This window comes from Colobus angolensis, unplaced genomic scaffold (genome assembly GCF_000951035.1).
Source record: "Colobus angolensis palliatus isolate OR3802 unplaced genomic scaffold, Cang.pa_1.0 Scaffold163, whole genome shotgun sequence".
Classification (NCBI taxonomy): Eukaryota; Metazoa; Chordata; class Mammalia; order Primates; family Cercopithecidae; genus Colobus; species Colobus angolensis.
The window spans coordinates 8,813,812-8,829,722 of NW_012114744.1; the positions used below are offsets into that span (position 1 = coordinate 8,813,812).

At 38.6% G+C, this 15,911-nt stretch overlaps 1 protein-coding gene across 1 annotated transcript in view; it reads right to left on the minus strand.

Annotated features, from left to right (window-relative positions):
- SLC13A1 (solute carrier family 13 (sodium/sulfate symporter), member 1) overlaps nt 1-15,911 on the minus strand; it is an 86,658-nt gene that overhangs the window by 19,377 nt on the left and 51,370 nt on the right. Inside the window, exons 7-8 of the mRNA XM_011937410.1 lie at nt 15,543-15,694; nt 1,106-1,225 (exon numbers count right to left, since the gene is read on the minus strand). Coding sequence (XP_011792800.1) covers nt 1,106-1,225; nt 15,543-15,694 — 272 coding nt within the window. The remainder of the gene's footprint in view (nt 1-1,105; nt 1,226-15,542; nt 15,695-15,911) is intronic.

The window sequence follows — 15,911 nt, forward strand, 5'->3', positions numbered from 1 at the left end:
TTGTACTTGGTATATTGAAAAGGATGTCAATTTTGGTGCTAGCGTGATGCAGGAAGCCCTATTTGTCACAGTGTAAGTAGCTTGATAACCCAAGGAAATCCCCACATTAAACTAAGTGGAGGGGCAAGCCTTAAAATTCCTCTTTAACAAGTTGGACATCAGATTGAGTTATTTATGCCCTTCAATGTCTTATCATCTTAGGACTCAAAGGGCACCTAGATGATTTGTTTTCTAATCTTTATTTATTTATTTATTTAAGACAAAGTCTCACTCTGTCACCCAGGCTGGAATGCAGTGGCACGATCTCCACTCACTACAGCCTCTGCCACCCGGGTTCAAGTGATACTCCTGCCTCAGCCTCCTGAGTAGCTGGGACTACAGTTGCCTGATACCACACCTGGCTATTTTTTGTATTTTTTTAGTAGAGATGGGGTTTCACCATGTTGACCAGGATGGTTTGGATATCCTGACCACGTGATCCAACCACCTTGGGCTCCCAAAGTGCTGGGATTACAGGCGTGAGCCACCGTGCCTGGCCCTAATCTTTATTTTTATTTATTTTATTTTTTGAGACAATTCTCTGTCGCCAAGGCTGTAGGGCAGTGGTGTGATCTCAACCCACTGCAACTTTCGCCCGGCAAGCTCAAGCAATCCTTCCACCTAGACTCTTGAGTAGCTGGGACAAGAGGCGCACACCACCATGCCTGGATGGTCCTTTTAGCGGGGAGGTTTTTGTTGTTGTTTTTGTTTTTGGGGGGCTTTTGTTTGTTTATTTGTTTGTTTTGGGTACAGACAGGGTTTTGCCATATTGTCCAGGCTGGTCTTGAACTCAGAGAGGATTGCACAAGCAATCCTCCCACCTTGGCCTTTCAAAGTGCTGGGATTATAGGCATTAGTCACTGCATCTGGCCCCTTTCTAATCTTTAATTAACTCTTCCACAGTCAGTATTATTTAAATGAGATTCAAGCTTATCCTTAAAATATGTATTTGTGTGTATTAATTTTGTAGCCTGCATGGCATAGGGGAAAGAGCATCGGATAAGAAGCTAAGAACTAGGAACCTAGACACCTTTTTTTAGCCTATTACAATGAAATATTTACTTACTTGAATCCTAGGAAAAGCCACTGAAGCCAGATCCAGGATAAGAGTAGAATGATAAGAGCAGCCGGGAAGGAAAATGTAAACCATGATCCAAAGTTGAGGCAACGACAGTCAGGATAGCGTCTGTGTGAAAACATGGAGACGTATTCAGGGAAGGAGAGACAGGTGGAATCATATCAGATTGTAACAGGAAAGCAGCAGTCCACCTCTTTCCTGTGTTGCTGTCCAAGAAGGAAGTCCTGGAATATACTCATCATTAAGTAGAGTACTTTTACCCCTTGTCTCCTGTCTTGATTCTGTAACTGCATAATTATCGCTGCATCCCATAAAAGCAAGAGTGGATGTGTTTTGATTTTTGTTCTCTACATTTAATCTTTAAGGAAGTGCTTGTGGAAAAAACCCAGCGCAGCGCTTGGTACTCATTAAACGCACAAGAAATAGGTGTTCATGAGGTGTGTGCATTTTGTTGTCACTACTCAAATCATCAGTATATGAACAAGGAAAGACACATAAGCAGAATTGGGAATGGGAGCAAATTAATGGGACTGAATGTCTGTTCCCATTTCACCTTGGTGACTAGAATTCTTGGCCCTACGAAAGAACTCTGATCCAGCCCAAGTCATCTCCCAAGGCTGTTTTCCCCTCTGTTTCTTCTACCTCAAAGCACAGCAACCATCGAACCAGGTATATGGTAGCTCTTTCTTCCTAGAACCAGGTGGTGCTTTGGGGCACAGTCAAATGGAATAACTCTGAGCCAGATAAAAATAATTAAAAGTTCTGAAGAAATCAACAACTTTTCTTTTTATCTTACCTAGTTATTTTTCAACTTTTAAACTCACATAATAACAACAACAACAAAAGGTCAGACACTAGCACAGTTTCTTTGGTAACCTCACATTCATTGTTCTAAAATGTCTCATACCAAATAAATTCTTGTATAGTCATCTATTTTATAACTACGGAGCAACAGTAGGAAATTTGAGAAACAGTTGTCTTTACTTTTTTTCTAAAAGCAGTAACACAGAGATAAATTTGAAAATCTGGAAAACAAAGATATACAGAAGTAATGAAAACATTGTTAGCATATTTTAATATTCTTGAAGTCATAAAATACGTAGAACTTTATAGAAATACAGATTTGCATTTTTTTCTATTTGAATCATACTTTGTCTTTTGTCATTTAAAAATCATGTAATAAAATATTTCATGTTATATCTATGTAGCAAATTTATACACTTTAGAGTGTTTCTTTTTCTACTTTAAGATGTTTCTTAATAATAATGGGTCCTCAAAACTCTAGATTTCTAAGGTTTTCTATAATTTTCTTTGAGCTTATGAAAAATTACTAATCTCCCTAGGCCCTACAATTATCTTTAGCAACTTGAGGATAATTTTTATCTACCTTGAAGAGATCCAAATATTAGCTTACATATTTATGCAATTAGAAGGTGACAAATGATAATTAAAGATGTTAGAAAATTGGCAGTGTGGTGAATGGAAAAATGCTTTATCACATCCATGAGGCTCTATTGAAAACTGTTCGTTTTTGAAAAATGTTTGTTGTCTCCAATTGGAAGATAAAATAACGGGGGAAAAGCTGATTTCCCATTAACATTAGACTTGGATTATAGGATGACCTATGTTAGTCTGTATACAACCTAACGACACTTAGGAATGCTGCTTGGATTAGGGTTAGACCCATGTCCTCAAGCCTAATTTCACTTTTCACCATCTGTGGCTCATATCTTGAAATCAGTATGCAGAGTTCTCTCTACCCACTGGAGAGAATCCTGCAAAATGTATTTGACTGAAGACGGGCTTTATAGAATTTTTGCCTGAAGGAATAGTTTCTTTAGAAAAATGAAAGCCTGAAGAAGTTAAACTTTGTTGTTTTGTTTAGTTTAATAGTATGGAAGTATATAAATAACCACATGGGACTATGCCTCTTTAATCATTACCTTTACCCTTATACCTAGAGTGAATATTTTGAGCAAATAAAGAAATACATGGAATACTCTAAGGATTTTCTTTTGCTGTGATGTTCCTTTTCCCACTTTTTTTTTATATCCTACAAGTGAAGAGACTTCAAACATGCATCTAAAGCAAATACAGATTTTTTCTGTCATGAACTATGCTAAGAGATTTAATTCTGATGAAATCCTTTTCTTTTACCTAACACTGTTTGGTGTCTACCAAGTGCCAGGTGCTCTCCAAGCTACTGGGGACATAGTGGTGAATGAGACTGACCTGGTGCGGGCTCTCATGAAGTTTATGTTCAAGTAGGGAACACAGGCAATAAACAGGTAAACATATAACAAAAGAGGAAATAAAACAGAATGATGTAACAAAATGTGATTAGGGGAAGGGGGAAATTTTACATAACGTCATCAGAGAAGGTAACGTTTTAGATGAGACCTAAATAGCAAGAAGGAGCCAGTCATGTGAATAACTAGGAAACAGCATTCCAGACAGAGGAAATAGCAATTACAAAGTCCTTGAGTTAGGAATGAGTTTGTCGCACTTGTGGTGAGACAGGAGACCACCGTGGCTGTGGGTAGTGAGTTAAGGTGAGTGTGACATGAAAGAAGTAGTCAATAGGGATCAGATCATATATAACCTTGTAGCCAGTCTGAAAGAATTTGGATTTTATTACAAATGCAATAAGGACTAATTGGAACATAGTAAGTTAGTAACGTGACATGATCTACTTAGTAACTGACCTAAAACAGATTGGCTCCTGGATGCATTCTCAGGATTGAAGTCAAGAAGAGTGGAAACAGCGTGTGATGTTCAGGATGTGGTAGGCAGAGTTCGAAGATACGACCCAAATTCCTGCCTCCTAGTATACATGCCTTGTACAATCTCCTCTTCTGTGTGGGTAGAATCTGGGAATATGATGAGATATCACTCCTGTGATTAGGTTGCTTAGTGAAAAGAGTGAAGAGATTTTCCTTAGGTAATCAGAGTCCCTATCAATTGATAGAGTTAATCAAAAGCACGAACTACCCTGGGTAGGCCTAACTTAATCAGGTGAGCCCTTCAAAGAGAGTTTCCTGCTGGCCTGAAGAAGCAAACGTCCTGTTGTCAGAGGACGGGGCCCTGTAGCAAGGGCCTGAGGGCAGCCTTTAGAAGCTGAGAGTGACCCCATGCCAACAACCAGCAAGAAAATGGACACCTCAGTAATTAAACTGCAAGGAACCAAATTCTCCTGACAACCTCAATGAGCTTGGAGGAATACCCTGAGCCTCTATCTAGGTTACAGGCCCAGTTGCCACCCTGCTGTCAGCCTGGTAAGATTCTGAGCAAGAGCCCAGCTAACCTTTGCTTGGAGTCTTTTTTAAAAAAATTCTTAAAATTTTTAATTTTTGTGGGTACATAGTTGGAGTATATATGTATGGGGTACATGAGATGTTTTGATAAAGGCATTCAATTTGTAATAATCATACCATGGAAATGGGATTATCCATCCCCTCAAACATTTATCCTTTATGTTACAAACAATCCAATTATACTCTTTTAGTTACTTTTAAATATACAATTAAATTATTAACTATAGTCACCCTGTTGTCCTATCAAATACTAGGTGTTATTCATTCTTTCTGTTAATTTTGTACCCATTAACCATCTCCACCTTTCAGCCCACACCCTATTATCCTTCCTAGTCTTGGGTCACCATTCTTCTACTGTCTATCAACGTCAGTTCATTTGTTTTGATTTTAGATCCCACAAATAAGTGAGAACATGTAATGTCTTTCTGTGCCTGGTTTATTTCACTTAACATACTGACTTCCAGTTCCATTTATGTTGTTGCAAATGACAGGATCTCATTCTTTTTTATGGCTAAACAGTATTCCATTGTGGATGTGTACCACATTTTCTTTATCCATCTGTTGATGGGCACTTAGGTTGCATCCAAATCGTGGCTATTATTAATACACACAGTATTGCAACAAACATGGGAGTGCAGATATATCTTCCAAATACTGATTTTCTCTCTTTTAGGTATATACCCTGCAGTGGGATTGCTGAATCACATGGTGGATTTATTTTCATTTTTGAGGAACTTCTGAACTGTTTTCCATACTGGTTGTACTAATAATTTACATTTCTACCAACAGTGTGTGAGGGTTCCCTTTTCTCTACATCCCCACCAGCATTTGTTATTGCCTGTCTTTTGGATAAAAGCCATTTTATCTGGGGTGAGATGATATCTCATTGTAGTTTTGATTTACATTTCTCTGATGATCAACGATGTTGAATGCATTTTCATATGCCTGTTTGCCATTCGTATGTCTTCTTTTGAGAAATATTCAAATATTTTGCCCATTTTTAATGTCCACTGCCACCACAGATCCATGGGGAGCATTGCCAAACTACCACTGATGCTCCCTTAAGGTCCAAGGGCTCTTCAGTCAGCTTGTGTGAATACTGCCTGGCCTGGGACTCACCTTTCAGGGCAGTGGGCTCCCCCTCCTTCCCAGGACAGGTCCATAAATGCTATCCAAGAACCAAGTCAAGGAATCAGAGACCTTAAGAACCTGCTTGGTGCTCCACCCCTGTGGCCAAGCTGGTACCTAAAGTGCAAGTCAAAGTCCCCTTTATTTTTCCCTCTGCTTTTGTCAAGCAGCAGGAGTCTCACCCCATAGCCCTCACAGGTAAGAATGCACTGATTCTCACCTGAAGCCAGCATCTCTTAGAGTCTCACCCAAAGCCCTTGATGTAGTATTTGAGTCTTGCTGCTGGTTTTTCAGGGGCCAAGACCTTTTTTTTTTTTTTTAGATAAAGTCTCACTCTGTTGTCCAAGCTGGAGTGCAGTGGCGTGATCTTGGGTCACCACAACCTCTGCCTCCCAAGTTCAAGTGATTCTCCTGCCTCAGCCTCCTGAGTAGCTGGGACTACAGACCTGTGCCACCATGATCAGCTAATTTTTGTATTTTTAGTAGAGATGGGGTTTCACTATGTTGGCCAGCCTGGTCTCGAGCTCCTGACCTCGTGATCCACCCACCTCGGCCTCCCACAGTGCTGGGATCACAGGCGTGAACCACCACGGCTGGCTGACGAAGAGCTCTTTAGTTAACAGGTGATACATCCTCCCAGGACTGGGTCTTTTCCTTCAAGAAAACAGATTTCATTCTGGCCCAGTGTGTCTAGAAATGTCATCTCAAAACTAGGGCCTGGAAAGGGGGCCAGTGCCCTAACTTGCTGTGACTGAGCTGGTATACAAGATGCAAGACAAAGTCCTCTCCACTCTTCCCTCTCCTCTCTTCTCCTGTCCTCGAGCAGTAGGAAGGAGTCTTTTTTTTGGAGCTGCAATCTGTGTAACCGGGAGTTAGTGAAGAGATGATGTCAGGACTCCCTTAGCTGCCCTGTCTGGTGTCCCAGTAGACTACATTCCCCCAACACAAGTCCTCTGGCTCTAGGCCCAGTTCAGCACTAGGAGATGCCTAGGAGTTGTAGTTTTTGTGGCCTAGACTTCCTTTCAGGTTTCTTTTTGGCCCCAGAACACTTAGCCCGCAGTGGTGAGGGTTGTGGGAAGTCAAGTTCCAACTGCTGGGATGGGCACTTCTTCTCTGGCTAGGGCTGGTTTAAATACTCCCTCAGTGTGTGGGCATCTGCTGAGTTTGGTCCAGTTTTTCTTTCTGCTATGACAGGGCATCACTGATTTCAATGTCTCAAAATTGCTTTCCCCCACCTCTGCCCATAGCACAAGAATGTTCTCTGCAACATGCTGCCACTGCCAGGGAATGAGGGAGGGGCAGCATCTGTGATTTTAGACTGTTTTCTCTACCTCTTCAGTGCCTCTTTCAATGATACTAAATTAAAAAGAGCTACTGTGAGTGCTCACCTGATTTTTGGTCCTTATGAAGGAGCTTTTCTGTGTGTAGATAGATGTTAAATTGGTGTCCTTGCATGGGGTACTATCCACGGAGCCTTCTATTCCACCATCTTGCTCTGCCCCTTTCTGCCTGAACTGTTGACCCACAAAAATAATGAGATAATAAATGTGTGCTGTTTTAAGCCACTAGGTTGATTGCCATTTGTAAGGTAGCAGTAGAAGAGGAATACACAGGGAAACCTATTAGAAGACAAAGAAAGTTCCTCGGAAGTAGGGTAGAGTGGAGTAGATTTTAGTTTACATGTGAAGATAAACAGAAGGCAATAGATTTTATATATACTTGGAATAAAACATAGGAAATAGAGAAAAGATGTCATTATGCTGAAATGGTAAAGTCTGAGGGGAGGTCGGGTTGGCAGGAGGGCAGGGGAGAGGTGGCAGATCAGGCATGCTGGAGGTGGCAGATCAAGCATGCTGTTTTGGGATGTGATGATTTGATATGTCCCTCAGTTTTCGAAGTGATCATGTTGGAATGCAGCTGGATAAATAAGTCTGAAATTCAGAGCAGAGGGCAGGGATAGAGTTATAAAATTGGTAGTTATCAGCACATAGGTAGTATTACAAACACAAAAATGAGTCTGATAATCTGAGGAGTAATGGAGATTTAGAAGCGAAGTGCTTCTCTTGGGGCACTGTTAGTTTTAGAGGTTAGGTAGAAAGTAGGAATGAGCAGATGAGCTAAGCACTTTTAATTTTATCAAAAATCCTGTGAGGAAAGCATTACATTTTTATTTTACACAGGAAGAAACTGAGTCTTAGGGGGCTAAGTGGATTGCTCAAAGTCAGATTGTGTAATCAAACTGTATTTTTAACCCAGGAGGAGTTTAAAACACAACCTCTGTCCATTAAACCACCATATCCTCAATTTCAGCCCCCAGGTAAAAAGAAAAAATGCCATAGATATTACAAAACATTCACAAGCTGGAGTACAAGCTTTATGTTTTATGGCATTTTAAAACAACTGTATAAATGATGCCCCATAACACGGAGATGTGCTTTGACCTAAAGCACATTTATGCATCAAGGTTGACTCTTAGGAAGACTCATTGTCACTGCATGTAACTTATATGTTATATGCAACTTATGCCCCACTGAAAAACAAATAACTTTAATACCCAGGAAATACCCAGAACATAGCTTCAAAAGGATGAATGTAGTCTTGGAAATTTATAACCTTGGAACAGATTTTGGGCATTAAGTGTCACAGTATGCTAGTATCCACACCAACTATAGACCTTTTAACTGAAGTCAGTTTTGATTATCTCTGAGATAAAGCTACCTTTCCATTTTGTATGTGTGTACTTCCAGAGGATTTTCTTCAAAATATTAAATATTTATTATTCATGATCCAGGCTGAGATTTTTAACAGCAATGGCAAAAGTAGAGCAGTAGCAATAACAACAGCTAACATTATTGACAAGTTACTATGTGCCAGACCCTCTGCCAGAGCCACATGTGTATTATGGCATTTAATTATTTCAATAATGTTGTAAGTTCTAATATCATCCCCATTTTACAGAAAAGGAAACTGATAGTCACAGAAGTTAAGCTAATATATGGTGGGCTTGAAATCTGGATTGAGGTCTAAGTTCAAACTCTGCCATGTTAAAATTTCTTCCATAGTATTTACCGGAGGAATTATTACTGAGAAGTATATATTGCTCATTTCTGCAGGAAAAAATCATAGTAATCTTTGAAAGTGGTTATTGCTAGGTAGTTGTTCCTCATATGTGAGGGGGAGTGGTTCTAGCAACCCCCACGGTTACCACAATCTAGAAATACTCAACTCCTGAAGTCAGTATAATCCCCATGTATATACATGAAAAGTTGACCCTCTGTGTCCACCGGTTCCACAGCCCTCAAATACTGTGATCTGTGTTTGGTTGCAGATGTGGAACCTGTGGATATGGAGGGCCAACAGCATTTTCTGAAACAAATCTTCATATGAGCAATCCCCATGTATATACATGAAAAGTATAATCCCCATGTATATACATGAAAAGTTGACCCTCTGTGTCCACCGGTTCCACAGCCCTCAAATATTTTTGATCTGTGTTTGGTTGCAGATGTGGAACCTGTGGATATGGAGGGCCAACAGCATTTTTTGAAACAAATCTTCATATGAGCAAACCCATGCAGTTCAAACCTGTGTTGTTCAAGGGTCAACCACAGTAAGTTTATATTCTTACTCTCTAATTAGTGATGTAAAACACAGTTAGCAACAGTGACTGTGTTGATCATTGATAATACAGCTTTCATCCAACATGCCTTCCCTACCCATAGATTTCACAGCTGATATCTATAAACTAAAAAATATAATTTGGTAGTCAGCAAGGTGAGAATATTTTTTGTGATAATCCTCCATTCTTTATCCAGTAGATCTTTTGTGTGTAGGTTTAACCAATAGCTGTTGTATTTATTTGATGAGATTGATGTGTCAAAACCACTGTACCATGAAAGTAGTAATAGTCTCTAATAATATTTCCCTTCGTAGGTTTGTTTTGATACTAAAAGATTATTCAGTTATTTAGATGATTCCCAAGAATAATTAGTACTTCATTATGTCTTAATACAGTTCATCTCTACTGATGTTTATTGATCACTGATATGGTTTGGATGTTTTTTCGCTTTAAATCTCATGTTAAATTTATGACTAACGTTGAAAGTGGGACCTAGTGAGAGGTGTTTGGGCCATGTGGGCGGATCCCTCATGAATGGCTTGGTGCCCTCCCTGTGGTAGAGTTCACAGGAACTCTGCTTGTTAAAAAGAGTCTAGGGTCTCTCCCCTGTGTCTCTTGCTTTCTTGCCATGTGATTCCCTTTTGTCTTTGCTATGACTGGAAGCTCCCTGAGGACCTCACCAGAAGCTGAGCAGATGTTGGTGTCATGCTTGTGCAGCCTGAAGAACCATTAGCCAAATTACACTTCTTTTCTTTATAAATTACCCAGTCTCAGGTGTTCCTTTATAGTAGCATAAAACAGACTAATGAAATCACCTACTTGTATCCTTTATGGGCTAATAGAAGAATAGGACAATGATTCGTTCAGCCATTATAACTTGTAATTTTCAAGGGTGATGGTGTAATCCTCAATGTGCATGTGTGAATAAGACAAGCTCAAGGAAGAGTAAACATAGATTATGATTTTTAAAAGGGATGAAAATGGTGGTTAAGAAATAACAGAACAGAGGGCCAAATGGTATTGAATCCACAAAAGTAGAGAAAGATGTTGACAGAGTTGGCTGGTGTGGGGTCCCCCAGTTCCCTCTGCTTCCTTTCTGAGTCCTGACTGAAAATTAGAGTGCCTTGACCTCTGTGTGACTCAGCCATCTGCAGGTTATTTCCCCCAGCAAGCTTGAACCCAAACTGGGGACTTGAACATTCCCAGGCACTAATAAATGTATCTAGGTTTACTAAAAGAGAAATTGGCCCTGGCCCCAAGCCAAATTCCTTAATCTCTACACTCTGATCCCTTTGAAGTGGGTGCACCCAGGTGGAACATTCCTTTTCTTTCATTGTTCCTCTGGAGGATTGCACTCTGTAAGTTCCCCTAATATATGCTTTGTACCAATCACCCTGGTATTTCCTTCTTCTTTCTTTGAAATCTCAATTAACCCCATCTCAGGACTGTTTGGGCATTCCCTTGTGGAAGTTCCCCAGCTGTGGCTTTTGAGGCAACTCCAGCAAAGGGTTCAATGGAACAAAATGGCTGATTTTTCAAGAACCAGAGTAGGAAGTAATAGCTTAATTACAAGATAGTGTTTATTGACAGTAGTGTTAGAAAATGTTTGTTGATGACTGGAAGAATGTGTCAGTGGAACAAAGGGGGATAAGAATCAGATAGAGAGCATTAAGCAAATAGGATTTTCTTTATGGAAGAGCCAATGAAAACCTAATGAATTTGTATAATTACAACAAGAGGTGGTAGAACAAAGACTATTTCCAGAACACCCTGTTGCAAGGATTTATTAAAGCTAATGGTGAATTAATCATAGGGGAGTGTAGGAATTTAAGAATTTAGGTGCCATAGCTACTACTAGATTCTAAGAATCAGAACGTCAGAAATATTTCATACTTTATAGATATCAGCCATCATCCTACATGCCTGTCTTCTACTACTGTACAAGCCCTGACTCATCCTCCATTTTGAAAATGGTCTTCTGGCTTTCAAAATACCATATGCTTCTGATACTTCTCCTACCTCGATTAACTTTGCTAATCCTCTTCCTTGTCAATATTTCCTAAGAGTCTATCCATGTCTCAATTATTTTAACATTTTTTCCTACATGACCATTTTCATGCTCAAAAAATTACTATTTGCCTATATAGAGAGACACTCAAATTTATAACGAACTCAAATGATGCATTTGCAAATGATTGCTGAAAATCACTTTGTGGATAGGTTCTCAGCAGGCATTTCAATGTGTCCAAATACAAATTTATTAATTTCTCCAGTGAACCTGCACCTTCCCATGTCTTCTCAAGAAGTTGATGGCATCACTATCTATCTGACCTTATGGACAAAAGTCCCCAGAGTTGCCCTAACCCCTTCTTACACTTAAATTCTCATATCTAGTTACTTACAACCTTCTGACTTTGCAGTGTCTTGAGTCCAAATCCTCCTATCACTTCACAACTAGCCTAGTTCTGCCTTTCATCATTTGTTGGCACTTTGATCACAGACTCCTAATTGGTTTCCTGTCTCCAGACTTCTATAGTGCCAATCTAATACTGCTATTCTAAACTATGCAAAACATGCACAGACTATTTCACTCCTCCCTAAAAAACAAAACAAAACAAAACAAAACAATTACAGACTCTTTGGTACTTTGATTTAATGAATTATCTTCATTCATTTTCTCCATAAATGTGGTGTTTGCCTCTTTTAAGATTATTCCAAGTCATATGGACACATTTTCTGTAGTAACCAAGGTATGTGGGACATAGCTACAGCCCTCTTTTAGGACATACCTTCTGTGATGTTTCTAGGAAGGTAACTTTTAAGGAGGCAGCCTTAAGGGTCTGGCTGGCTTTGGTTTTTGTCTTCAATCTGCTAAACTGAACCTCAACTTTCTCAACTCTAGTAGTAACAATAACCACCATTTTATTTATTTATTTATTTATTTATTTATTTATTTATTTATTTATTTATTTATTTTCAAACAGAGTCTCACTCTGTAACCTGGGCTGGAGTGCAGTCGTGCAATCTCAGTTTATTGCATCCTTTGCCTCCTGGGCTCAAGCCATCCTTCCACCTAAGCCTCCTGAGTAGCTAGTACTACAGGTGCGCACCACCATACCAGCTAATTTTTGTATTTTTGTAAATACAGGGTTTTGCTATGTTGTCCAGGCTCATCTTGAATCCTGAAATTAAGCCATCTACCCACCTTGGCCTCCCAAAGTGCTGGGGTTACAGGTGTGAGCCACCACACCTGGCCAACCAACATTTATTCAGCCCATGCTTTGTCCTAGGCACTAAGTGCTAATTATTTTTTGCAAAACTCAAAACAATCCTCTAAGAGAGAGATCATATTATTTTCCTCATTTGTTTGGAAAAGCAACAGGCTTTGAGAGTTTAATAATTGTCCAAAGTCACCTAGCTGGTAAGTGAAAGAGTTGAGGTTTGAACACAGATGTTTTAACTCCCAAGTGTAGGCTTTTAATCACTGACTATGTACCACCTCTATAGCAAGGATATCCAGGATATAAGTACACTATAATGCATGTAAATTATCTGGCAAGGACTCAATACATCTCTCTATCTTCTCACCTATAGGTCAAAAAAAAAATACTTCTACATTTTTACATTTTAATTTTTGTCTCATATTTATATTTTGTCTAGACAATCGGATGAAATATTCTTCCTGGCAGGTTTTATTTATTGCATTGTACAAAATAAATCAAAACTGTGCATTGTACATTGCCAATTCTCAAGAAATGCTTATTAATTGAATGAATGAATGAAGGTCTGTTTTTATGTGTATTGAATAACTTTTAGCTTTCTCAGAATTCATTGTTTTTGTTTGCTTTATGTAAAAAGGAACACAAAATACATTTTAAATATTATAATATATACATTATATATAAAGAGATTGTATATGAAACATTATGTATATTAAAAGAATAGAAATATAAGGCTTCAAAATACATTATATAATTTCTTCCTCCAAAAGTTTATTTGTAAGATGGCACCTTTCTGTAAATGTCAATGGTATGAAGCCATTAACTCTGAGGGTTCACGCATCCTTTGGAGCTGGCAAGGCTCCAAAATGAAATTGTTCGAAAAGATCATTGGTATTACTCTAAAAGTTTACAAGTAGTATCAGGAGGAAAAGGTGGCATTATGTATTTTAAGCTTCTATAATATTTTCCATTGAAATTTAATAAATTCCATTTTATTATTGCTTTGAAATGCTACCGTGTTTTGTAGGGCCAACATTTAAGCAAAATTTTAATAAATACCTAATTTGTTTAATACTATCAATTATATTTTTTTCACATAGGGTTATTTTCCCTTCTATTCTGGTATTTTGTATCATAAAAGAATTCTTTGAATTTTTTCCAGTTTGCATATAATTTCTAATACAAAGACAACCTTTTGAAGACAAACAACATTATGTTTCAAAGTGTATTTTAAGCATTCTCTAAATTTAAAGGACTTTTTGGCTGAATCCCCATGGTTAGGAGAAGTAGAAGATTAGATAACTAGTGAAAATAGTTACTAAAACCTTTTGCTTAAAGTGCTATAATGCTCTTAATCTGTCATTACAAGTGGATTAGTGCATTCAATAAATCAAGGGAAAAGTTAAACAAAATTTAGTTGATATACTCTGCAAGATCACAGAGACCAAAACAACCTCAATATTAATTACATTGACTGTATCAACTACTTTCATGGGAATGATGGAAACCAGCAGTTCTCTAATATCAACATTAGAGATATTTTTAAAATATCTCTAATATTTAAAAACGATTTCAGGTGTATTTCCTGTCTTGAATTAGGGGATACATTGGATAAGTCTTCACTGGTACTGTGAATTTCAGAAGCCTCTCATTTATAAACCAAAAGCCTTTTAAAGTTTTCTAAATCAGTAGTTGGAGTGTACATGATGGATGTGTATTCATAGAAACGATACTCTTGGAGGTCTGTTTAATATTGATCCTAAACTCCTATACCAGTGTTCTTTGAACACAAACACCCATTCTTTCTAGAATGGAAATTGACATTTTTTGAGTCTTGAATTTCTTAGCGAATCTATGCATGCACAACACTTTGCAAATAATTTCAGAAAATTCATAGAGTCTATGAATCTACTTCGCAGAGCGTGGTTCTCCTGCCTCTGAACTCTAATTTTTCTGTGAACCCAAATCCTGTTCCTAGGCTTTCTCAATCCTGTCTATCTTCTTGAAATTCTGGGTATTATCTGTTCTTTTAGTAGAACCAGTCCGAGTGCTTATATGACACCATGGACTTTCATGCTATTGTTTCAATGATACTTACATAGCGCAAAATATTTTTACATAGTTTACTTTATGCAATTCTCACAATAACCCTATGAACTATGACGATTTTTCATAGGAAAAAAATAAGTCTTGGGAGAATCATGAACCTTTTTGTTTTGTTAAATTCACAATGTGGCCAGATGCAGTGGCTCATGCCTGTAATCCCAGCACTTTGGGAGGCAAAGCAGGTGGATCACTTGAGATCAGGAGTTTGAGACCAGCCTGGCCAACATGACAAAACCCCATGTCTACTAAAAATACAAAAATTAGCTGGGTATTATGGTGCATCCCAGCTACTCAGGAGGCTGAGGCATGATAATCACTTGGCGAAAGTTGCAGTGAGCTGAGATTGCACCAAATGTCCTCCAGCCTGGGCCACAGAGTGAGACTCTGTCTCAACAAAACAAATAAGTAAGTAAAATAATTCACAGTGTAAGTACCTGCAAATTGAGGATTTTTTTAACCCAAGTATTCTACCTGTTGAATCCACAGATTCCCATTTTCTGCAGTGGATTGTCATCACAGTTCCAAACATGTTAAGAGTCACATATCTGTTTGTAGAATACTTTATTACTGACATTTATTGTAATTGTTCAATCTTTCAAATCTTTTCTGAATTCCAAAGTCAAGCCCCCCATAATTAATACCTCTGTTCACCATTCATTATTTAAGCTCACATGTTGGTCCCCAAACCCTACATAAACTGTCCAAGGAAAATAATTCCTTTCCATTTTAGTTAACTATCATATGTGGTATTACTTTCAATGAAAAATGTTTTTCCTGTTTGTTTAGAGTGGTCAGCCAAGAGTTATCTCCTCTGAGCTGACCTGGGAAATCTGTTGGCACAAGTTAACTCAATATTCCTAAATACTTAACTCTCAGTACAAAGGAAGGTCTGTAGACCTATAGATGTCCTGAAGGGAAACAAAGGAGAGTTAACATAACATCTCTGTACTTGGATTCTCTGAATCCCAGGTAAGAATAATTTTTACAATTTGTGTGCTGCCCATATGTGAAATCACCAATTCAATAAGGTTACTTACGTATTGAAATACTCAGCAAAGATCAAGTTGGTGGAGGTACCAGTGATTGTTGTCAGTCCACCAATAGTAGAAGAATAGGCAATGCACAAACACATAAGTTTACATATCATGTGGCCCTTCTTCGTTCGATATTTGGTTCCCATGCCTGAGTTCTGTTCAACAACAACAAAAAAGTACCATGAGAACTGCTCTATATTTGTTATGGACTGAATGTTTGTGTCCCACCACCCCCACCAATTCATATGTTTTTTTGTTTTGTTTTGTTTTGTTTTGTTTTGAGGCGGAGTCTCGCTCTGTCGCCCGGACTGGAGTGCAGTGGTGCAGCCTCAACTCACTGCAACCTCTGCCCCCAGGGTTCAAGCCATCTAC